This window comes from Hemiscyllium ocellatum, chromosome 46 (assembly GCF_020745735.1).
Source record: "Hemiscyllium ocellatum isolate sHemOce1 chromosome 46, sHemOce1.pat.X.cur, whole genome shotgun sequence".
Taxonomy (NCBI): domain Eukaryota; kingdom Metazoa; phylum Chordata; class Chondrichthyes; order Orectolobiformes; family Hemiscylliidae; genus Hemiscyllium; species Hemiscyllium ocellatum.
The window spans coordinates 10,178,961-10,203,786 of NC_083446.1; the positions used below are offsets into that span (position 1 = coordinate 10,178,961).

At 51.1% G+C, this 24,826-nt stretch overlaps 1 protein-coding gene across 1 annotated transcript in view; it reads right to left on the bottom strand.

Moving 5' to 3' along the window:
• LOC132836225 (WD repeat-containing protein 26-like) overlaps positions 1–24,826 on the bottom strand; it is a 57,427-nt gene that overhangs the window by 20,681 nt on the left and 11,920 nt on the right. The window contains exons 2-5 of the mRNA XM_060855554.1: positions 18,036–18,135; positions 16,914–16,970; positions 15,677–15,813; positions 6,285–6,382 (exon numbers count right to left, since the gene is read on the bottom strand). Of these exons, the coding sequence (XP_060711537.1) occupies positions 6,285–6,382; positions 15,677–15,813; positions 16,914–16,970; positions 18,036–18,135 (392 nt within the window). The remainder of the gene's footprint in view (positions 1–6,284; positions 6,383–15,676; positions 15,814–16,913; positions 16,971–18,035; positions 18,136–24,826) is intronic.

Below are 24,826 nucleotides of genomic sequence, written 5' to 3' on the forward strand. Positions count from 1 at the left end.
AGCCTCCATATCCTTTGCTGCAGTAAGCACTGATGCAAAATACTCCTTTAGAATCTCCCCCATCTCCTGTAGTTCCACAAAGGTGGCCTTGCTGATTTTGGAGGGGTCCTACTCTCCCCCTAGTTACCCTTTTGTCCTTAATGTATTTGTAAACACCCTATGGATTGTGCTTCACCTTATTTCCCAAAGCCATGTCCCCGTTTTGCCCTCCTGATTTCCCTCTTAAGTATACTCCTACTGTCTTTATACTCTAAGGATTCACTCAATTCTTTGCTCTTTATACCCGAGATATGCTTTGTTTTTTTGATCTTGACTGAAACCTCAATTTCTCTCGCCATCCAGCATTCCCTACACCTACCAGCCTTACCCTTCACCCTAACAGGAAGGTACTGTCTCCGGGTGCGCTCTCTTTCTCATTTTTGAAGGGATCCCTTGACCTGCGGTCATCAACTTTTGAAAGTTCTTCCCTAATACCGTCAAGATTGGCCTTCCTCCAATTCAGAACTTCAACTTAAGATCTGGTCTATCCTTTTCTATCACGATTTTGAAACTAATAGAATTATGGTCACTGGCCCCAAAGTGCTCTCCCACTGACACCTCAGTCACCTGTCCTGCTTTATTTCCCAAAAGGATGGCATGTTTGACACTGTCTCTCGTAGATACATCCACATACTGAATCAGAACATTTTCATGTCCACATTTAACAAATTCCTCTCCATCCAAGTCATGGCAGTCCCAATCTAAGTTAAAATCCCCTCCCATTACAACCCTATTATTATTTTTACAGATATCAGATCTCCTGACAAATTTGCTTCTCAATTTCCTGCAGATATATAGTACAACCGTAATATTACCCCTTTCTTATTTCAGTTCCGCCCAATTAACTTTTCTGAACCTGCTCTCAGGAATATTTTAAGTATAACGTTGTCCCTAATCAAAAAATGGCATCCCCCCCCCCCATCTCTCTTGCCCCCTTTCTGCCCCTTCTCATAGAATCTATACCCTGGAACATTAAGCCTCCAGTCCTGAACCACATCTCTAACTGCTATATGTCAGTCCCATACTCCAAATCATGCTGAGTTCATCTGCCTTCCCTAGGAGGCCTCCTGAATGGAAATAAATGCAGTTTTATCTATCAGTCCTACCTCATTCTCTGCTTTGTCCCCGACTGCTTGACTTGTTCCTTTCCCCAACTGTAAAAGTCGCAGACTCATCTCTTCTCTCACTACCTCCCTGGAGATCCACCACACCCCCCAGCCTTTTTTTTAAAAAAACTACTGGAAACCCTTCTAAGCAGCTTTAGCAAATCTCCCCACCAGAATATTAGCCCCTTTCCCATTCTGGTGCAATCCTTCTTATGCAAGTCAGTTCGACCCCAGAGGAGATTCCAATGACACAAAGATGTCAGCCCTTCTCCCCTGCACCAGCTCCTCAGCCACACATTCGTCTGCTCTATCCTCCGATTCCTACCCTCACAAGCTCGTAGCACTTGCAGTCATTCACATATTACTCTCCTCGAAGACCTAGTTTTTAAACTTCCTGCCTAATTTCCAACCTTGCCCTTCTCCCTTCTGCTGTCACGAGTTCCAACGTGCTCAATAACCTCCTGCTGACTCTGCTCCCCTTTGAGAATATTCTGCATCTTCTCAGAGATATCTTTGGCCTCGAGAGGCAACACCCCACTCTGGTTTCTTGCTGTTGGCTGCAGAAACATCTGTCTGTGCCTCTGACGAGAGAATCAGACTACTGCGACCCTTAGGACTCATAACAGCACACAAGCCAACTTCCACACTCAGACAACAACTCACTAGAACAAAGGACCCAATGGCCAGCACGAGCCAAACTAACGTAGTTTACAAAATACCATGCAAGGACTGCACAAAACACTATATAGGACAAACAGGAAGACAGCTAACAATACGCATCCATGAACATCAGCTAGCCACAAAACGACACGACCAGCTATCCCTAGTAGCCATACACTCAGACAATCAGGAACATGAATTTGACTGGGAAAACACTACCATCATAGGACAAGCCAGACAGAGAACAGCCAGGGAATTCCTAGAGGCATGGCATTCATCCACAAACTCCATTAACAGACACATGGACCTGGACTTTATATACAAACCACTACAGCTGAAACTGACACCCGGAAATGGCAAGAACATCCATCAACAGACACATCGACCTGGACCCCACATACAAACTACTACAGCTGAAACTGACACCCGGAAGCGGCAAGAACAAACCACTATAAATACCGGAAGAATAATCAAAGCAGCGCTTCACAGGAGGCTCCAATAGCACTGATGATGTTCCCTAGCCAGGGAACGAAACGTTTGCAGCAAAAACTTCCAGCTCGACGAACAGAACCACAACAACGGACACCCGAGCTACAAATCTTCAACCAGACTTTAGAGGGGGGGTGTGGGATGCAGGGAAATATAGTGAGAAGAGAGATCAGCCACAGACTGGGACAGTTGGGAAGAGGAGCCAGTGGAACAAAGCAGAAAATGAAGTAAGGCTGATAAACTGAACTGCATTTATTTCAAAGCAAGAGGCCTAACAGGGAAGGCAGATGAACTCAGGGCATGGTTAGGAACAGGGGATTGATATATCATAGTAATTACAGAAACATGGCTCAGGGAGGGACAGGAGTAGCAGCTTAATGTTCCAGGATACAAATACTTTAGGAACGATGGAGGGTGGGGAAAAGAGAGTGGGGGGGGGGGGGGGGGGGGCGGGGAGAAGAGTGGGGTTTTTGATGAGGGATAACATTGCAGCTGTACTGATAGAGGTTAGTCCCAGAAATGCATCCAGGGAGGTTATGTGGGTGGAACTGAGAACGGAGGGGATGATCACCTTATTGGGATTGTATTATAGACTATGCCTCCCTGCTCCTCCCCGCCCAGATAGTCAGCAGGAAACTGAGAAACAAATTTGTAAGGAGATCTCGGTTATCTGCAAAGAATAAGAGGGTGGTTATGGGAGGGGAGTTTAACTTTCCAAACATAGACTAGGACTGCCACAGTGTTAAGGGTTTAGATGGAGAGGACTTTGTTAAAGGTGTGCAAGAAAATGTTCTCATTCAGTATGTGGGTGTACCTACTACAGAAGGTGCAAAACCTGACCTACTGCTGGGAAATAAGGCAGGGCAGGTGACTGAGGTGTCAGTGGGGGAGCACTTTCAGGCCAGTGACCATAATTCTATTAGCTCTAAAAGAGTGACAGAAAAGGATAGACCAGATCTAAAAGTTAAAGTTCTAAACTGGAAGGCAGACAATTTGTGGTGGTGTTCGGGAAGAACTTTCAAAAGTTGACTGCGGGCAGATGTTCACAGGTGAAGGGACGGCTGGAAAACGGGAAGCCTTCAGAGATTAGGTAATGGGAGTCCAGAGACAGTATATTCCTGTTAGGGTGAAAGGCAAGGCTGGTAGGCGTAGGGAATGCTGGATGACTAGAGCTTTCGTTCAAGAAAAAGGAGGAAGCATATGTCAGGTCTCGACAGGAGAGGTCGAGTGAATCCTTAGAAGAGTACAAAGGCAGTACGAGTACACAAGAGGGAAATGAGGAGGGTAAAAAGGGGACATGAGTTAACTTTGGTAAATAGGATTAAGGAGAATCCAAAGGGACTACATAAATACATTTAAGGACAAAAAGGGTAACAAGGGAGAGAATAGGGCCCCTCAAAGATCAGCAAGGCAGCCTGTGGGTGGAACCGCAAGAGGTGGGGGAGATACTAAACGAGTATTTTGCAATGTTTACTGTGGAGAAGGACATGGGAGGTAAAGAATGTGGGGGAATAGATAGCGACATCTTTAAATATGTCCATAACACAGAGGTGGTGGTGCTACCTGTCTCAAAACGCACAAATCCCCAGGAGCTGATCAGGTGTACCCCAGAACTGTGTGGGAAGCTAGGGAAGTGATTGCTGGGCCTCTTGTTGAGATATTTGTATCATCGATAGTCACAGGTGAGGTGCCGGAAGACTGGAGGTTGGCAAATGTGGTGCCACTGTTTAAGAAGGGCGGTAAGGACAAACCAGGGAACTATAGACCGGTGAGCCTGACCTCGGTGGTGGGAATCCTGAGGGACAGGATGTACATGTATTTGGAAAGGCAAGGACTGATGAGGGATAGTCAACGTGGCTTTGTGCGTGGGAAATCATTATATTTGGATTACATCCTTAGGTAAGGGGACTTTCCTTAGAAAACATAACATAGAACATTACAGAGCAATACAGGCCCTTCAGCCCTCGACGTTGCACTAACCTGTGAAACCAATCTGAAGCCCATCCACCTAAACCATTCCATTTTCATCCAGACGTTTATCCAATAACCATTTCAATGCCCTTCAATTTGGCGAGCTGTCACAAGCAGGATATTCCAGGCCCTGATTACTCGGAGTAAAGAAACTGCCTCTGGCATCTGTCCTCTAATCTATCACCGCTCAATTTAAAGCCCTTGTGCTAGCCATCACCATCTAAGGAAAAAGGCTCCCACTGTCCACCCGATCTAACCCTCTAAAAAAGGGGACCAAAACTGTACGCGGCACTCCAGATGTGGTCTGACTCATGCCTTGTACAGGTTTACCAAAGCCTCCTAACTTTTGTACTCCAATACGGCACAGTGGCTCAATGGTTAGCCACTGCTGCCTCACAGCACCAGGGACCTGGGTTCGATTCCAACCTCGGGTGACTGCCAGTGTAGAGCTTGCACATTCTCCCCTGTGTTTCCGCCGGTATCCTCCCACAGTCACAAAGATGTGCAGGTCAGGTGAATTGACCCTGCTAAGTTGTCAACAGTGTTAGGTGCATTAGGCAGCAGGAAATGGGGCTGGGTGGGTTACCCTTCAGAGTTGTAGCGGTGGACTTGTTGGGCCGAATCATAAAGGGCAGCAGGTCAGGAATGAAGAATGGCTTATGCCCGAAGCGTCGAATCTCCTGTTCCTTGGATGCTGCCTGACCTGCTGCGCTTTTCCAGCAACACATTTTCAGCTCGGATCTCCAGCATCTGCAGTGCTCACTTTCTCCCTGAATCATAAAGGCCAATTTTTCCTATTGCCCGCTGAACTTGGGACGCTAACGTGATGATTGGTGCACGAGGACCCTCGACCCCCATTGTCCTGCAGCTTTCTGCAGTCTTGCTCCATTTCAATAAAGCGCAATTCTGCAGTGGACGCCACCAATCCCTCGGCTGACCACCTAGAGGGTGCACAATGAAACCCAAACGGAAACTGCAGGGGGTAAAAACCCAAAGGGGAGTCACGCGATCTGCAACGTTAACTCTGCTTTCTCTCCACTAAAGCTGCCAGACCCGTTGAGATTTTCCAGCCCTTTCTGCCTTTCGCTTCTGACTTTCAGCGTCCGTGTCTCTCAGTTTGTTTTCGTTTGGCGCACAGTGAACGTTCTATTGGGTGGAGAGGGAGAGAGGCTGAGGCAGTGGGGGCAGGAGCAGGAGAGAAGGTGGGCCAGGGAGGAGAGGGGACAGGAGCACGTGAAAGCGAAGGAAGTGTTTGAGATGAGGAGGAGCAAACACAGGGGAGGGTGAGGATTAGACGTGGTTGGGATGCTTGCTGGGTGGAAGCCAAGAAACTTGGAAACTTCATCAGCTGGAGACAAAGGCTTCAGGGTAAGAACACAAAGCAAAGATGTTGTGCAATGCAGGCATTCATCAGGCCAAGTGCCAGAAAACGGGACACACACCCCCACCCCACCCCCAGGACAGACATAGATATAGAATAAAGCTCTCCGTACAATGTAAACATTCAAGCTCTCTGTACTGATAAAACCAGAAGTAAAGCTCCCTCTACACTGTCCTCCATCAAACACTCCCCAGGACAGGGATAGCACGGGGTTAGATACAGAGTAAAGCTCCCTTTACACTGTCCCCTCATCAGACACTCCCCAGGACAGGGACTGCACAGGGTTAGATACAGAGTGAAGCTCCCTCTACACTGTCCCCCATCAAACACTCCCCAGGACAGGGACAGTATGGGGTTACATAGAGAGTAAAGTACCCTTTACACTTTGGAAGTAAATGTCCCTCTACTCTTTTGGACTAAAAGCATTTGTGCTTCAGTCTTGACTTGGAAAAGGTTATAGCCTTGTCAGCAGATACATGACTGCATTCCCAGCCCAGTGGGAGTGTGACCAACACTCCATGGATAACATGGGGGACGTTTCACAGCTCCTGCTCATGGTCACTGAGCACCGGGAGAGCAGGAGCAGCAGCAGCAGCAGCAGGGACGATGGCAAAGTAAAGCAAACTTGCAGGACTCACTGTGAAGTTTATCGAGGAGCTTGGTCCGTGACAAGCTGCCCTTTCCCTCCCATTCTGCCTTCGCCCGGAGATCTTCTGCGTCACTACACATCAGGTACCTGATAAGGAAGACAAAAAAATACCCATGGATTATTTGAAGGGGCTCATAAGTACGACGTAGGCCCCATTACTTCCGGCCTAGCGTGCTTTCCTGACAATCCTTCAATTCCAGTTGCCTTCCCAATTCCATTTTTCTACGTCAACCGTCACAGCAGGATTGGCTGAAACTCTGAGACCAGCCTTCACCACCCCCCGTCACCACCCTGCGTACGGAGTATCCGGTATCTCCATCAAGTTACCCTGGGTGATACCACAGGGAGTACATTTCTGGGACTCAAAAGGTTAAACATTTAACAGCAAGGTGGCTCAGTGTATTGGTACATTTCCACCTAACAACCTCTCTGACCTGGTCGTACCCAGAAGCATCCAGGGACCTGCTGGACATCCCACGTCTGACCACAACAAGAGTCGAGAGAGAGACTTGTGTTTTCTACGGCAATGTTTTCACTTCCAGGATGACCACCCCCCCAGGCTAATGAAGTACTGTCCTACTGGTAACAAGGTGGTGGGTTCGGCTCCACACCCAATCCCAATACGCAGGCTGAGTAGCACTCCCTCAGTACTGCTCAGAGTGTCAGCCTGCACCAAGGGTCCAAGTTTTCGATGCTTCATTGCCCAACCAGGCAGTCTTAGCTCCTAACCCCCCCCATGCCTTTGTTTTGTTCAGACTGAATAACCCTGCCTTATCTCCCACATTCTACCCCTCGACAAACTCAAGGTCATTCAGAATTCCACTGTCCGTAGGCTCAGCTTATATCAAGTCCTCATTTTCATGGTCTCTCCCACTCCTGGGTCTCACGCTCTGCAATTCTCTCCCAGAGTCATACAGCATTGAAACAGACCCTTCAGTCCAACACACCCGAGCTGACCAGATATCCCAATCTGATCCAGTCCCACCTGCCAGCACCCGGCCCCTATCCCTCCAAACCCTTCCTATTTATGTCCCCATCTAGATGCCTTTTAAATGTTGTCATTGTACCAGCCTCCACCACTTCCTCTGGCAGCTCATTCCATACACGTACCACCCTCTGAGAGAAAAAGTTGCCCCTCAGGTAATTTGTTTTTAAGACCTTTCCCCCCCTCTCACCTTAAACCTATGCCCTCAAGTTTTCAACTCTCCCCACCCATGTCCCTCACGATTTTATATACTTCTATGTGGTCACCTCTCAGCCTCTATCACTCCCAGCCCATTCAGCCTCTCCCTGTAGCTCAAACCCACCAACCCTGGAAACACCCTTGTCAATCGACTCTGCACCCTTTTTGAGTTTAACAATATCGTTTCTATAGCAGGAAGACCAGAATTGAATACCGTATTCCAAAAGGGGCCTCACCAATATCCTATATAGCCGCAGTCTGACCTCCTAATTCCTACAATTAACGCATTGACCAATAAAGCTCTTCCTGTAAACTCTTTAAGCCCTCAGCCGGCTGTCCAAATCCTTCCCGATGGATCGGTGTGTACGAAATTAAACATCACAATACCAGGTTATAATCCAACAGGTTTTATTGGAAGCACTAGGAGCAGGGCTCCGTGAGTGAGTGTGCTTCCAATTAAACCTGTCAAAGGGTCAAATGTGGCCTGATGATGCTGCATGGTAAGGTGTGGGAAATCTTGGCAAGTTGAAGACGCCATGCAAATGCATGTTGTTGCTGGGGGAGGGGTCTCCCTTCTTTATGTTCCTGACCTCCAGCAAAAGGAATAGAATTTAGACCAAGATTTCCAAGTAACACCTCGGTTGTGGCTCCCGACTTCCGGCCGAGTTGGAATACAAGAGGAGGCGGCATTTCCGGCCCTCCAGCCTACTCGGCTATTCATTTACGTTAGGGCTGCTGGGGGGCCTTCACTCCACGTGTTCAGCTCGACTCCCGTAACAAGCATGGGAACTGCCCACCGAGGGTCTGCCTGAACCACAGCAGGGGGGCCAAGCAGCAGCTGTGGGTGTTCTAGGTACCACTGCCATTTACTACACTTCCCTTTGAAGGCAGCAGTGGGGAGCTGCCTTCCTCAGCTGCTGCAGTCCACGTGCTGCCGGGATTGTCACACTGAAGGAATGGTGGTGCGTGTCCAAGTCAAGGTGATGAGCAGGAGGGGAACCTGCAGGGGGTGGTGTTCCCATGTACCTGCTGCCCTTGTCCCTCTGTATGGAAGTGGGTCTTGGGTTTGATTAGATTAGATTCCCTACAGCGTGGAAACAGGCCCTTCAGCCCAACAAGTCCACACTGACCCTCCGAAGAGTAACCCACCCAGCCCCATTTCCCTCTGACACACTACGGGCAATTTAGCCCGGCCAATTCACCCTAACCTGCACACCTTTGGACTGTGGGAGGAAAGCCATGCAGACATGGGGAGAACGTGCAAACTCCACACAGACAGCCCGAGACTGGAATTGAACCTGGGACCCTGATGCTGTGAGGCAGCAGTGCTAACCCACTGAGCCACCATGCCGCCTGTATGCCCTGTGTCAGAGGAAGCGTGGTGTACTGCTGCAGCACGTTTTGGAGACGGGACATACTACTGCTCCTGAACTTCAGTGCTGAAGGGGCTGTACGTCAAATGTGGAGGATGCGGTGTCAGTCAGATAGGCTGCTTTGTCCGAGGATCGATTTGGAGATGGTGTTGGACTGGGGTGTACAAAATTATAAATCACACAACACCAGGTTATATTGGAAGCACTAGGAGCGGGGCTCCGAAAGCCGAGTGTGCTTCCAATTAAACCTGGTGTTGTGAGATTTTTAATTTTGTCCTCGGATGGTGTCATTTTTTTTGTGTGTGCGTTGAGACGCAAGTTTCTGGCTTCTTGCAATTCCCTCCAATTTGCTGGAATTGTCCATTTGGACGCAGTGAGATTCTATGGTTCCCGAAGGGCTGGTGAACTGTTGAAGGCGGTGGGGCCAGGCAAATAGACAGCACAATACTCTGTACGTTCAATAGGAGAAGTTTGAAGGTTGCATATGCTGCTCGAGGAAGTCGTGACAGCTGAATAAAGGGTAATGAGGAGTTATGCAAATTATGCCATTGCAAGACTTGGTTAAGACTTGTGGAGGGTTTCTAAGCATGGTTGATGACTTCCCACATGGGACATCGTTTGTCCTGTTTCAAGTCACTTATATAAAAGTGATGTAGTTACGAATATATGGTTAGTAACTGTGCAGCTGACACCAAAACAGGACCTTGGTCAGATCGACTGAGGAATCACAGTTTAATTTAGATTAATGGGAGATGCTGCATTTTCTTGAGGCTAATCAGAGCAGGACTTATACACTTTATGGTAAGGTTGGTGAACAAAGAGACCTTGCAGTGCAGGTTCATCGTTTCTTGAAAGTGTAGTCGCAGGTCGATAGGCTAGTGATTATTGGTCAGTGTATTGGGTATGGGGGTTGGGAGGTCATGCTGTGGCCATTGGTTTGGCCACACTCGGAACACTGCTTTCCAATTCCGGAACACTGCTTTCCACTGCGTCAGGAAATTGTCGGTTAAACTTGAAAGGGTTCAGAAAAGGACGTTGGTGAAGGTTGGAGGGTTTCAGCGATAGGAAGAGGCCGAATGGGCTGGGGCTTCTTTCCCTGGAGTGTCGGAGGCTGATGTATGACCTTATCGATGTTTATAAGGTCATGAGGGGAATGGATAGAGTGCATAGCCAACGTCTGATTCCCAGGGCAAGGGGAATCCAAAGCTAGAGGGCATAGGTTTAAGGTGAGAGGGGAAACATTTAAAAGGGACCTAAAGGGCAACATTTTCATGCAGAGGGTGGTGCGTGTATGGAATGAGTTGCCAGAGGAAGTAGTGGAAGCTGGTACAATGATATTTAAAAGCTATCTGGATGGGTACATGGATTGGAAGGGCTTAGAGAGATATGGGCCAAGTGCTGGCAAACGGGACTAGATTAGTTTAGGATATCTGGTCGGCATGGACAAGTTGGACTGGAGGGTCTGATTCCATGCTGTACATCTCTATAATACTTTATCTGTGCTGAGCCGTAGTCTCACATGTGGGTGGGGAGAAGATGATAATTCGCTTTCAAAGATGTGAGAAGGGGAGATAAACAGACAAGGGCCGTCTTTTTAATGTGCAAGGCTGGGGCAGCAAATCTGCACAAACTGGGGGCCTGCGTGACCAAACGGTTGTCGTCATTCACAGGCAACAATTTCTGTAATGTCCCCCATCCTCTCACATTCCAATGTGCCTGTGGTGTGCGCTCTCTCTCTCTCACTCTCACACAAAGATCTGTGCCTGTGGTGTTTTTTTTTCTCTCTCTCTCTCTCTCTGACAAAGATCTGTGCCTGTGGTGTGCTCTCTCTCTCTCTCACTCACAGACAAAGATCTGTGCCTGTGGTGTGCGCTCTCTCTCTCTCTCTCTCTGACAAAGATCTGTGCCTGTGGTGTGCTCTCTCTCTCTCTCACACACAGACAAAGATCTGTGCCTGTGGTGTGCTCTCTCTCTCTCACTCACAGACAAAGATCTGTGCCTGTGGTGTGCTCTCTCTCTCTCTCTCACTCACAGACAAAGATCTGTGCCTGTGGTGTGCTCTCTCTCTCTCTCTCACTCACAGACAAAGATCTGTGCCTGTGGTGTGCTCTCTCTCTCTCTCTCACTCACAGACAAAGATCTGTGCCTGTGGTGTGCTCTCTCTCTCTCTCTCACTCACAGACAAAGATCTGTGCCTGTGGTGTGCTCTCTCTCTCTCTCTCACTCACAGACAAAGATCTGTGCCTGTGGTGTGCTCTCTCTCTCTCTCTCACTCACAGACAAAGATCTGTGCCTGTGGTGTGCTCTCTCTCTCTCTCTCACTCACAGACAAAGATCTGTGCCTGTGGTGTGCTCTCTCTCTCTCTCTCACTCACAGACAAAGATCTGTGCCTGTGGTGTGCTCTCTCTCTCTCTCTCACTCACAGACAAAGATCTGTGCCTGTGGTGTGCTCTCTCTCTCTCTCTCACTCACAGACAAAGATCTGTGCCTGTGGTGTGCTCTCTCTCTCTCTCTCACTCACAGACAAAGATCTGTGCCTGTGGTGTGCTCTCTCTCTCTCTCTCACTCACAGACAAAGATCTGTGCCTGTGGTGTGCTCTCTCTCTCTCTCTCACTCACAGACAAAGATCTGTGCCTGTGGTGTGCTCTCTCTCTCTCTCACTCACAAAGATCTGTGCCTGTGGTGTGCTCTCTCTCTCTCTCTCTCTCTCACTCACAGACAAAGATCTGTGCCTGTGGTGTGCTCTCTCTCTCTCTCACTCACAGACAAAGATCTGTGCCTGTGGTGTGCTCTCTCTCTCTCTCTCACTCACAGACAAAGATCTGTGCCTGTGGTGTGCTCTCTCTCTCTCACTCACAGACAAAGATCTGTGCCTGTGGTGTGCTCTCTCTCTCACTCACAGACAAAGATCTGTGCCTGTGGTGTGCTCTCTCTCTCTCTCTCACTCACAAAGATCTGTGCCTGTGGTGTGCTCTCTCTCTCTCTCTCTCACTCACAGACAAAGATCTGTGCCTGTGGTGTGCTCTCTCTCTCTCTCACTCACAAAGATCTGTGCCTGTGGTGTGCTCTCTCTCTCTCTCTCACTCACAGACAAAGATCTGTGCCTGTGGTGTGCTCTCTCTCTCTCTCTCACTCACAGACAAAGATCTGTGCCTGTGGTGTGCTCTCTCTCTCTCTCTCACAGACAAAGATCTGTGCCTGTGGTGTGCTCTCTCTCTCTCACTCACTCACAGACAAAGATCTGTGCCTCTGGTGTGCTCTCTCTCTCTCTCACTCACAGACAAAGATCTGTGCCTGTGGTGTGCGCTCTCTCTCTCTCTCTCACAAAGATCTGTGCCTGTGGTGTGCTCTCTCTCTCTCTCTCTCTCTCTCACTCACAGACAAAGATCTGTGCCTGTGGTGTGCTCTCTCTCTCTCTCACTCACAGACAAAGATCTGTGCCTGTGGTGTGCTCTCTCTCTCTCTCACTCACAGACAAAGATCTGTGCCTGTGGTGTGCGCTCTCTCTCTCTCTCTCACAGACAAAGATCTGTGCCTGTGGTGTGCTCTCTCTCTCACTCACAGACAAAGATCTGTGCCTGTGGTGTGCGCTCTCTCTCTCTCTCTCTCTCTCACTCACAGACAAAGATCTGTGCCTGTGGTGTGCGCTCTCTCTCTCTCTCTCACAGACAAAGATCTGTGCCTGTGGTGTGCGCTCTCACTCTCAGACAAAGATCTGTGCCTGTGGTGTGCGCTCTCGCTCTCTCTCTCACTCACAGACAAAGATCTGTGCCTGTGGTGTGCTCTCTCTCTCTCACTCAGACAGACTAAGATGGAGGTCCAAACACAACCCTAACGGTCTACCCTCAGTTTCACTCAGCTCCCGAACTCATTATAGCCTCGGTTCTAGTATTGACACAGATGAAAAATACTAGAGCAGAGGTAAATGTGACTCTCCTTATCATCAAGGCTGCATTTGATCAAGTGGGATTTCACAGAGCCTGAGCAAAGTTTGGATGTAGGTTAGCTCACTGAGCTGGAAGGTTCATTTCCAGACGTTTCATCACCATGCTCGGTCACATCTTCAGTAGGCCTCGGGCTGAAAAATTCCTGCTTTCTACTTATAGGTTTGTGTTTCTTTCGGTCGGTGATGTCACTTCCTGTGGTGAGGTCACGTCCGACTCCGGTTCTCAGGGGGTGGCAGGTGGGGGTCGAACTCGATGCGTTTGTTGAGAGAGTTCTGGTTGGACCCCGTCTGCCACCCCCTGAGAAAAGGCAGCATTGCTGTGCCTTCTTAAATGTTACATCCTGGAAACTGTCGACAGAAGGGTACGAATCCTATCGCAGAGGTCGGCTGGAGTGGGAGTTCGAGGCGACGAGGAGTTTACAAGAATAAGTGGGTGTGACCGATGGCAGTTCCAGGAAGGTGAAGACATTACAGATACACAGTCAGGGAGACGGCTAATCGCGAGAAATGGTAGGAGAGGGAGCCAGATAGTGCAAGTGGGAGCTATCCCCATCTCAAACAGGTAGTGAGGTTTGGATACTGAAGGGTGTGGGAGATGGGGCACTCGGGGGGGTATAGCACTGACAGCCAGGTTTCTGATACCGTGAGTGGCTCTAGTGTAATGAGGCGTATGCCAAGTTCCAAGTGATCGATTGTAATAGGGGCCTAGTCTAGTCTGGGGCACAGGCAGACACCTCTGCGGCCAGTGAACCATCCGGTTGGTGTGTTGCCTCCCTGGTGCCTGGGTCGAGGATATCCCTGAGAGAGTGCAGAAGACTCTCAACAGGGAGAACGGCTTGCAGGAGGGCATTGGGCACATTGATACCAACAACACGGGTACAGAAAGGAATGAGGTCGTGCAGAGAGAATATCCGAAACTAGGCAAAAGGTTTAAAAAAAAAGTAGGTGCTCAAAGAGAGTAATAGCTGGACTACCACCAGTCGGAAGTGGGTACTGCAGATGCTGGAGATTAGAGTCAAGATTCGAGTGGTGCTGGAAAAGCACAGCTCTATTACCAGTGTCATATGTTAGTGAGAGTAGGAATAGGAGGGTAGACCAGATGATTGCGTGGTTGAGGAGCTGGTGCAGGGGACAAGGATTCACATTTCTGGACCAGTGGGATCTCCTCACTGGTTGAAAGGAGCTGTATAACCGGAATTGGAATGGGGCCCAACATCCTCACAGGGAGATTGGTTAGTGTCACTTTGGAGGCTTTAAGCAAGTAAGGGGGGAGGGTGGGAACCAAACAGACAGTGAGAAGAGAGAAATGGCTGAGGCAGGTACAGTAGATAAAGGGAGCAGGTCTAATAATCAAGGCAGGAAACAGCCTTGCAGAGAATGAGGGAAGGCTGATGAATTCAACTGCATTTTCTTCAACGTAAGACATCTTATAGGAAGGCTGATGAACTTCGACTATGTTTGGAACATGGGACTAGGGTATCAGAGCCATGATAGAAACATGGCTCAGGGATGGATAGGTCTGGAAGCTTCATGTTTTAGTGTATGGATGCTATAGGAAGGACACAGCACGGTGGCTCGTGGGCAGCACATGGCTAAGTGGGTTAGCACTGCTGCCTCACAGCACCAGGGACCCAGGTTCGATCCCAGCTTCAGGCAACTGTCAGCGTGGAGTTTGTATATCCTCAACTTTTGTTATATTTCTTGTTTGTATTTCTTGATGTCGAGGAATTAAGGGCTATGGGGAGAATGCGGGTAAGTGGAGTTGAAATGCCCACCAGCCTCAATTGAATGGCGGAGTGGGCCGAATGGCCTTACTTCTACTCCAATGTCTTACGTTCTCCCCGTGGCTGCGTGGGTTTCCTCCGGGTGCTCCGGTTTCCTCCCACAGTCCAAAGATGTGCGGGTTAGGGTGGATTGTCCATAGTGTTCAGGGATGTGTAAGTTAGGTGCATTAGACAGGGGAGATGTAGAGTGATAAGAGTTGGGGAATGGATTACTCTTCGGAGGGTCGGTGTGGACTTGTTGGACCAAATGGCCTGTTTCCTCACGGTAGGGATTCGACAGTGGTGGGTATGTTGCTAGAGTGGATTCTGAGGGACAGGATTTACATGCATTTGGAAGGGCAAGGACTGATTAGGGAGGGCTAGTCTCAGTAACAGTGACCACAAGACTATCGTCCTTTGTTGTGAAAATGCATCTGGCTCACCCATAACCTTCAGGGAAGGAAATCTGCCCTCCTTATCCAGTCTGGCCTGGCCTATACGTGACCCCTGACCCACAGCAATATGGCTGACTCTTAACTACCCTCTGAAGGAGCACGCCACTCTTTCTTGAGGGCAAATAATGATGGCCACGCCAATGATGCTTATATTCCATTACATAACTACCTTTTTAAAAAAAAACTCATTTTTCTTTTGTCTCTCATCCAGAGCACAGTGGCAGGCACTTACCTACAGACAAAAGCTAGCGGAGATATTCTCACAGTCACAGCATCCACAATGAAGCTGAAAAATGCAGAGAGGCAAGACAGAAAAGACCTGGAAAGGCACGGTGAAGAATGCTTATCCTTCTAGCAGCTCACAGAGGAGGTTTAATCTCCATCCAAGGTTGGGTGGGCAAAACAGTTTACTGCCTCAGCCCCAAGATCGCACCTCAAACATTAACGCTCCCTCATGTCCGTGGCAGTGGGAGCATCTGCCTAGAGGATGGGCTGATGTTTCTGACTCAGGAGTGGGACAGCCACACACAGAGACATCTTGGTAGCTGTACGTAAACGGGCCTGCTGCTCTCGAATGTGCCAGAGTGGCGGTCGCACTCCTATAGAGTATCTGCAGGCTGTCTCTCTCTCTCTCTCCCCCTGCCGCGGCCTTCACTCACCCACTCAGAGCGTGGATACGGTCTGTGTTGTACTTCAGCGGGGTCAGCTCAAAGCGCAGCACCTGCAGAGCCTCCAGCACCTTCCCGTCGTCCAGGAATTCCAGGTATTTCTGCTCCAGCAGCAGGAACTTCATGCGCTGCGGGGAGAGCGGGGCATTAAAGAGGATCTCAGTAACGGATGGGACTCAAGGACTGGGAAACAGACAGGGCACCAGCAAGGTGATAGGAGACATCCTCCGATCAACACATCGCAGCAAAGTGGACCTTGGAGTCTATTTGTGTGTCGCACACTCTGCCCATCTCACACTTTCTGCCTGTGGAGACCCCCACCAAGTGGGGCTTATCCCCCCCCCCGTTGCAACGTGACCAACATTCCCACGGCAGGGAGCAAGTGTGGCAAACTGAATCAGCATAAAGAGCAGGAGGGATGCGCAAATGACTTCTCATACGCGCCTGGGGAGACGTTTGGAAACAAATTGGATCTGTCTGCATGCAACAAACGAGTGGACAGCCTCCATCTCCCAGAGTCTTAGCCCACCAGCAACCCTGTAATCTCCCCCCGCTCCCCCCCCCACCAGCAACCCTGTAACCTCCCCCCGCCCGCAACCCTGTAATCTCCCCCCGCCCCCCCCACCAGCAACCCTGTAACCTCCCCCCGCTCCCCCCCCCCCCACCAGCAACCCTGTAACCTCCCCCCCCCCCCCCCTGTAACCTCCCCCCGCCCGCAACCCTGTAACCTCCCCCCGCCCGCAACCCTGTAATCTCCCCCCGCCCCCCCCACCAGCAGCCCTGTAATCCCCCCCCGCCCCCCCACCAGCAGCCCTGTAATCTCCCCCCCGCCCCCCCCCCAGCAGCCCTGTAATCTCCCCCCCGCCCCCCCACCAGCAGCCCTGTAATCTCCCCCCCCCCCCCCACCAGCAGCCCTGTAATCTCCCCCCGCCCCCCCCACCAGCAGCCCTGTAATCTCCCCCCGCCCCCCCACCAGCAACCCTGTAATCTCCCCCCGCCCCCCCACCAGCAGCCCTGTAATCTCCCCCCCGCCCCCCCCCCCCACCAGCAGCCCTGTAATCTCCCCCCCGCCCCCCCCACCAGCAGCCCTGTAATCTCCCCCCCCCCCCCCACCAGCAGCCCTGTAATCTCCCCCCGCCCCCCCCACCAGCAGCCCTGTAATCTCCCCCCGCCCCCCCCCACCAGCAGCCCTGTAATCTCCCCCCCGCCCCGCCCCCCCCCCCCTTACCACAATGGCCTGAGGCAAGTGCACCAAAGACTTGAGTTCAGTGAGGTCAGCTTCAGCCTAAACAGAGAGAGAACACGGCAATAAGAACATACACTCACGGTCACCCTGCTCCCCGCCCAGCAAAGGGGAATGAACATCCCAGCCGACGGTCAGGTACAGACTAAAGCTCCCTCTACACTGTCCCCCCCATCAAACACACCCCAGGACAGGGACAGCACGGGGTTAGACACAGAGTAAAGCTCCCTCTACACTGTCCCATCAAACATTCCCCAGGACAGGGATAGCACGGGGTTAGATACAGGGTAAAGCTCCCTCTACACTGTCCGCCATCAAACACTCCCCAGGAAAGGGACAGCATGGGGTTAGATACAGAGTAAAGCTCCCTCTACACTGTCCCCCCCATCAAACACTCCCCAGGACAGGGACAGCACAGGGTTAGATACAGAGCAGAGCTCCCTCTACACTGCTGCCCCCCCATCAAACACTCCCCAGGACAGTGACAGCACGGGGCTAGATACAGAGCAGAGCTCCCTCTACACTGTCCCCCCCCATCAAACACTCCCCAGGAAAGGGACAGCACGGGGTTAGAAACAGAGCAGAGCTCTCCCTAGTTTTTTTAAACAGAAAACATTATGCCCTCGACAATGCTCCCATCAGACTCTCCAGGAGGGGGACAACATGGGGTCAGATCCGTAAACGCCCTGTACCCTTTTTGACAAAGCAAACCTCCCTGTCTTCTGTAATGTAAAGCTCCCTGCACACTGTTCCTGTAAAACACTCCCAGGACAAATACAGCATGGGCTTACATACAGAGCAAAACCCCCTCCCCACGATCGTATGGAACATGAGCAGAAACCCGCGGATGGTCTGCAGAGTGGGTCAGGCCTCATGAGAGCGCTTCCCAGAGTAAGGTGGCAGGGGTCAGGGTCCCGGGAGCCCAGCTGAGGTGTTACAGTGGATCTCTGAGGCATTTTGCCCAGCTGCCACAGACATTAACCAGGAGGCCTCGGCAATGGGATACTTTGAGGGCGGCGAGACCCCAGCACGTTTCTGAATGAGACAGGACAGCTCTGTCAGAGTGCCGCCTCAATCCAGCAGGGAGCAATCGGGGAGCCCGGTTACCTTTTCCCAGTCACCCTCCGTCACGTGGTTGCGGAACTTGGTGGCGGACGGATGCTCCAGGCTGCATCCCGTCTCCTGCATCAGCTGCTCGACGGTTTGGCTGCGTCGTTGGAGGGAGAGGGAAGGAGAGGTCAGGTGTGGTTTTGCAGGGGGCAGAGAGAGAGAGTGTGAACAAAGCTGAACAGAAACACATCCAAACAAACCACGGACAGGGAGCTCCCCCAGTCACCAAACAGAGCCCGGATAGAGAGAACACCACCCCCACCACCCCCCCAACAGAGAGAACATCACCCCCCACACCCACCCAGCACCGCTACTCCGCACAGAACTAGAGTGGCTGCTCAGTCCTTTAATAAACACATTCTCTTGTAGTACATGGGCATTGCTGATAAGGATTGCATTTCTGGGGGGCCCTCAAGTGAATAATCACAGCAGGTCAGAGTTGTACAGCACAGAAACAGACCCTTCGGCCCAACATGTCCATGCCAAACAGATAATCCTAGTCCCAACTTCCCAATCCGGTCGTTTCTGAGTAGAGTCAAGGGACCTGCTGTGGCCATCCTCTGGCCATACCAGGTAAGGACGGCTGGTTTATCTCCCTGAAGGACGCAAGTGAACCAGAGGAAGGGTTTGGTTTGGCAATAATCGACGACTCTCTCAGTAATGGGTTACCATGAAGCGATCGGATGCAGTCAACGAATTGAACTGGCTCTAGCTGACCCGTTGGGATTGGAGCTTCCACCTTCGGATCACCCATGCGTTCAATTCTGGTTTCCCCGATAGAGGGAAGACCTTGGTACACATGACAGAGTGCAGAAACAGTTTATAAGGGTGAATGCTGGGATGGGAAGGTTTGAGCTATAAGGGAGAGGCTGAACAGGCTGGGGCTAGTTTCCCTGGAGCGTCAGAGGCTGAGGGGTGACCTTGTAGAGGTTTATAAAATCATGAGGGACATGGGTACTGTAAATAGACAAGGTCTTATTCTCAGGGTAGAGATCAAAAGCAGAGGACGTAGGTTTAAGGTGCGAGGGGAACAATTTAAAAAGGGACCCAAGGGACAACTTTTTCATTCAGAGCGTGGTGCGTGTATGGACTCAGCTGCCAGAGGAAGTGGTGGAGGCTGCGACAATTACAACATTTAAAAGACATCTGGATGGGTATGAGTGGGAAGGGTTTAGAGCACCTCTGTGTTGCCGATTGGACCGTGCAGGGAGGCAACAGCAGCTACCCTGATGGGGCAAGGGGCCTGGGACCAGGGGTATCTGCTGCTGATTTCCCTGCAGGCTCCATAGCTCACACCTCTGTGTTGCCGATCGGACCGTGTGGGGAGGCAACATCGCAGCGAGCCACAGGGTACGGAGCAACCCCTGAATTTGTGGATACCACAAACATTCACACTGCTGCTGCTGCTGCCAACCTGCCCACTGAGTAAGGGAGAGGAGGATGGGAGGGCATGGATTCAAAGGGACTTGCAAACAACCCAATGGCAAGGGGGGAGAAGATACCCTTCTCCCACAGCGAGGGAATCATAGAAGAATCATACAATCCCTACAGTGTGGAAACAGGCCATTCAGCCCAACAGATCCACACCGACCCTCCAGAGAGTAACCCGCCCAGACCCCTACCTCTACTACACTACATTTACCCCTGACTCATGCATCTAACCTCCACTGTAGGAGGATTTAGCACGGCCAATCCACCCTAACCTGCACATCCCTGGGCACTATGGGACAATTTAGCACTGCCAATCCACCCTAACCTGCACATCCCTGGGCACTATGGGACAATTTAGCACGGCCAATACACCCTAACCTGCACATCCCTGGGCACTATGGGACAATTTAGCACGGCCAATCCATCCTCACCTGCACATCCCTGGGCACTATGGGGCAATTTAGCACGGCCAATCCACCCTAACCTGCACATCCCTGGACACTATGGGACAATTTAGCACGGCCAATCCATCCTCACCTGCACATCCCTGGGCACTATGGGGCAATTTAGCACGGCCAATCCACCCTAACCTGCACATCCCTGGGCACTATGGGACAATTTAGCACGGCCTATCCACCCTAACCTGCACATCCCTGGACACTATGGGACAATTTAGCACGGCCAATCCATCCTCACCTGCACATCCCTGGGCACTATGGGGCAATTTAGCACGGCCAATCCACCCTAACCTGCACATCCCTGGGCACTATGGGACAATTTAGCACGGCCAATCCACCCTAACCTGCACATCCCTGGACACTATGGGACAATTTAGCACGGCCTATCCACCCTAACCTGCACATCCCTGGGCACTATGGGACAATTTAGCACGGCCAATCCATCCTCACCTGCACATCCCTGGGCACTATGGGGCAATTTAGCACGGCCAATCCACCCTGACCTGCACATCCCTGGGCACTATGGGACAATTTAGCACGGCCAATCCACCCTAACCTGCACATCCCTGGACACTATGGGACAATTTAGCACGGCCTATCCACCCTAACCTGCACATCCCTGGGCACTATGGGACAATTTAGCACGGCCAATCCATCCTCACCTGCACATCCCTGGGCACTATGGGGCAATTTAGCACGGCCAATCCACCCTGACCTGCACATCCCTGGGCACTATGGGACAATTTAGCACGGCCAATCCACCCTCACCCGCACATCCCTGGATACTGCGGGACAATTTAGCACGGCCAATCCACCCTAACCTGCACATCTTTGGACTGTGGGAGGAAGCCCCACACAGACATGGAGAGAATGCAAACTCCACACGGACAGTTGCCCGAGGGGGTATTGAACCCGGGTCCCTGGTGCTGTGGGGCAGCAGTGCTAACCACTGAGCCACCGTGCCACCCTAAAGCACTGCCTGGCAGAATCCAGTAGCATTGAGGGCATCATTGGACGGTGACGTGGCAGGATCGGCTAGCTCAGTTGGCCGGACAGTTGCCCTGCGATGCAGAGTGAGGTGAGCAGCATGGGCCTGTCTCCTGCTTTGGCCCCAATGTCTTGACTTCGCCTGGGGCAGCGTGACCCTCCGGTTAAACTCCCCAGCAGGCAGCTCGCCCTCCCTCCGGACAGAGCAGCCCTACAGCTGTCCCGGCAACCCGACCTTCATCTTACCGGAGGGTAAAGGGTTAGGGGGCAGAACCAGGAGGTGGGAAGTGCACCCAGCGATAAGGATAAACCAGGGCTGCCTGAACAGAGGGACGCCGCTGCACGCTAATACATTCGCACCAACACGCCATCCCTCGGTGTATCCCAGCTCTCCCCTCACTGACAGCAAGGGACAGTGTAGGTCGCGTCAGGTGAAGCATCCGACAACGGACAGGGCAAAAGAACCACTCGGCAAAGGAAACCGAGAGGTGGACAGACGATCCGTGGTTGCAGGACAGAGCGCACAGAAGAGGGGAGTGGGGGAGTGGGTCAAGGACATGACTTTGAGGCATACAGGATAGAAACAGGCACTTCAGCCCTGCCAGTCCGTGCTGACCACCAGCCCAAACTAAACCAATCCCACCCGCCTCCACTAGGCCCCCATTCCCTCCAACCATTCCTTATTCAGATTGTAACCGTTCCCTCATCCACCGCTTCCCTCTGGAAGTTCACTCCTCACACAACCCAACGTCCAAAAGTAACACAAGCCCCAACAGGACGGACCCGACACTGAAAGCAGGCAGGAGGGAACAACATCGCTTCGGGGAAATCGCACTGATGTTACCCAGCAGGGTAAGCAAACATCCACACGCTAACCCAGCAGCTCAGCAAGCTAACCGACCAGCTCATTCCCAACCCCAGGGACAAACCGTCACCAACACCTAGAAATAAATCAATCTAAACCAGAAACGAGGGCCCGGGACTGCTGACCTTGAGCTTCAAGGGCAGTTCCAGTTCTTTAAGACACACATCAGACTCCTGTCTGGAGCTACTGTGCTGAGTTCTCCATAGTGTGCCAGGTTTTAAGGAACTGGCAGTCCCGATACCTTGCCAACCACGATCTGAAGGAATGCCAGAACAGGCCAGAGAGGGGCTGACTCGGCTGCTGCGGTGCTTAGGCGAAGGACGCAAGCTGGCCCACCCATGTTCGACACCCCCCCCCACCCCCCGAAACGAGTCCCAGAGAGGCCGGATATCCTGACATCGCACCAAATGGAGTAATGCGAGGGTGTGCATAGCGTGTGCTTACCCATCGCAGCGGGGGACGGGCAGGGGAACGGACAGCTCCAAGACCCCTCTCCCAGGGATGGGGCCCCCTTTAGGATCAGCGGCCTGAAAACCAATGCTCAATCCAGACCCCCAGGTGGACGGTAACATTTGGAGTAGCAGCATTCGCTCTAGCAGAAGGCCAATCGGTCCAATAAGTCTGTGCTAGCCCCCTTGAGAGCACGATCCAGTTGGCTCTACTCCCCTCAGTATTCATTGCTCAAAGCTCTCCTCCTGCTCCACAATGTTGCTGCATCGATGGGGAGGATCCTGCCTTCCCATCACTGAAACTCTTGGAGCCTGGTCGGCAGTACCTCCACAAACCAGGCACACACCTTGCGTACGAGATCCCACACAGAACACTGAAGGGAATCTGCTCTGGTGATCAACTTGCGCTCCTGGACACAGGTGTTTCGGGCAGCAGTTGTGAGGGGACCGACAGGGTCACGACTCAAAGAACAAAGAAAATCTACAGCCCGGGGACAGGCCCTTCGGCCCTCCAAGATTGTGCCAATCCAAATCCACTGTCTAAGCCCATCACCCAATTCCCAAGGATCTGTATCCCTCTGCTCCCCACCTCCTCATGAATCTACTGTGCCTGCCTCTACCACCTCTGCTGGCAATACGTTCCAAACACCCACCACCCTCTGTGTGAAGTACTTGCCGCGTGTATCCCCCTTAAACGTTTCACCTCTCACCCTGAAACCGTGACCTGTTGTTATTGAATCCTTCACCCTGGGCAAAAGCTTCTCTCTATCCACCCTGTCTATACCCTTCATGACTTTGTAGACCGCAATAATGTCCCCCCCCAACCTCCTTTTTTCTAATGAAAACAATCTTAACCTACTCAACCTCTCTTCAGAGCTAGCCCCTTCCATACCAGGCACCATCCTCGTTAACCTTCTCTGCACCCTCTCCAAAGTGCCCACATCCTTTTGGTAATGTGGTCACCAGAACTGTACACAGTATTCTAAATGCGGCCAAACCAGAGTCTTATACAATTTTAAGATGACCTACCAGCTCTTATCCTCAATACCCTGTCGAGTGAAGGCAAGCACATTAAACACCTTCTTGACCACTCTATCCACCCGTGCAGCGACCTCCAGGGTACAATGGACCTGCACTCCCAGATCTCTCTGCCCATCAACTTTTCCCAAATCTCTTCCGTTTACAGTATAGTTCGCTCTAGAATTAGACTTCCCAAAATGCATCACCTCACATTTGTCTGGATTGAACTCCATCTGCCACATCTCCGCCCAACTCTCCAGTCTATCTATATCCTCCTGTACTCTTTGATAGTCCCTTATGCTTTCTGCTACTCCACCAACTTCATGTCATCTGCAAACTTGCTGACCATACCAACAATGCCCCCTTCCAGATCGTTTATGTATACTACAAATAACACTGGCCCCAACACGGACCCCTGTGGAACACAACTGGTCACCTTTCTCCATTTTAAGAAACTCCCTTCCACTACTATTGTCTCCTGTTGCTCAACCAGTTCTTTATCCACCTCGCTAGAACATCCTGCACACCATGTGACTTCACTTTCTTCATTAGTTTACTGTGGGGAACCTTATCAAACACCTTACTAAAGTCCATGTATATAACATCTACAGCCCTTCCTTCATCTATCAACTTGGTCACTTCCTCAAAGAACTCCAAGTCGGTACGGCACGATCTCCCCCGCAAAAAACCATGTTGGCTATCACTGATAAGCCCATTCTCTTCCAAGTATAAATAACCCCATCCCTCAGTAGCTTCTCCCACCAGTGAAGTCAGGATCACTGGTCTGGAGTTACCCGGAATATCCCTACTAACCTTTTTGAACAGGGGGACAAAGTCAGCAACTCTCTAGTCCTCCAACACATCACCTGTGTTTAAAGATGCTCCAAGGATATCTGTCAGGGCCCCAGCTATTTTGTCTCTCCCCTCCCTCAGTAACCTGGGATAGATCTCATCCAGTCCTGGGGACTTGTCTACCATAGTATCCTTTGGCCCACCCAACACCTCCTCCCTCCTTATGTCAATGCGACCCAGTGTAAACAAACCTTTATCTCTCATCTCGACATTCATCATGTCCCTCTCCTCAGCGAACACTGACGCAAAGTAACCATCGAGAATCTCACCCAGTTTCTCAGGTTCAACATACAACCTTCCTTCCTTACCCTTTAGTGGGTAACCCTCTTGCTTCTTTATATATGAATAAAAGGCCTTGGGATTCTCCTGAATTCTGCTCGCTAAAGTTATTTCATGACCCCTTTCAGCCTGCTTGATTCCTCGTTTAAGATTGGTCCTACTCTCCCAAAATTCCTCCAAAGCCTGTTCTTAGCTGCCTGGACCTTATAAAAGCTTCTCTTTTCCTCTTGGCTAGTTGCACAATTTCTCCTGTCACCCAATGTCTCCCTCAAACGACAGAGCACCTCCTACACGTCAGCCCTTCACCTCACAGTCAAATAATCATACAGCATGGAAACAGGCCCGTTGGTCCAACTCATCCATGCTGACCAGTTATCTTAAATTAATCTAGTCCCACCTGCCAGCACCCGGCCCATATCCCTCCAAACCCTTCCTATTTCATATACC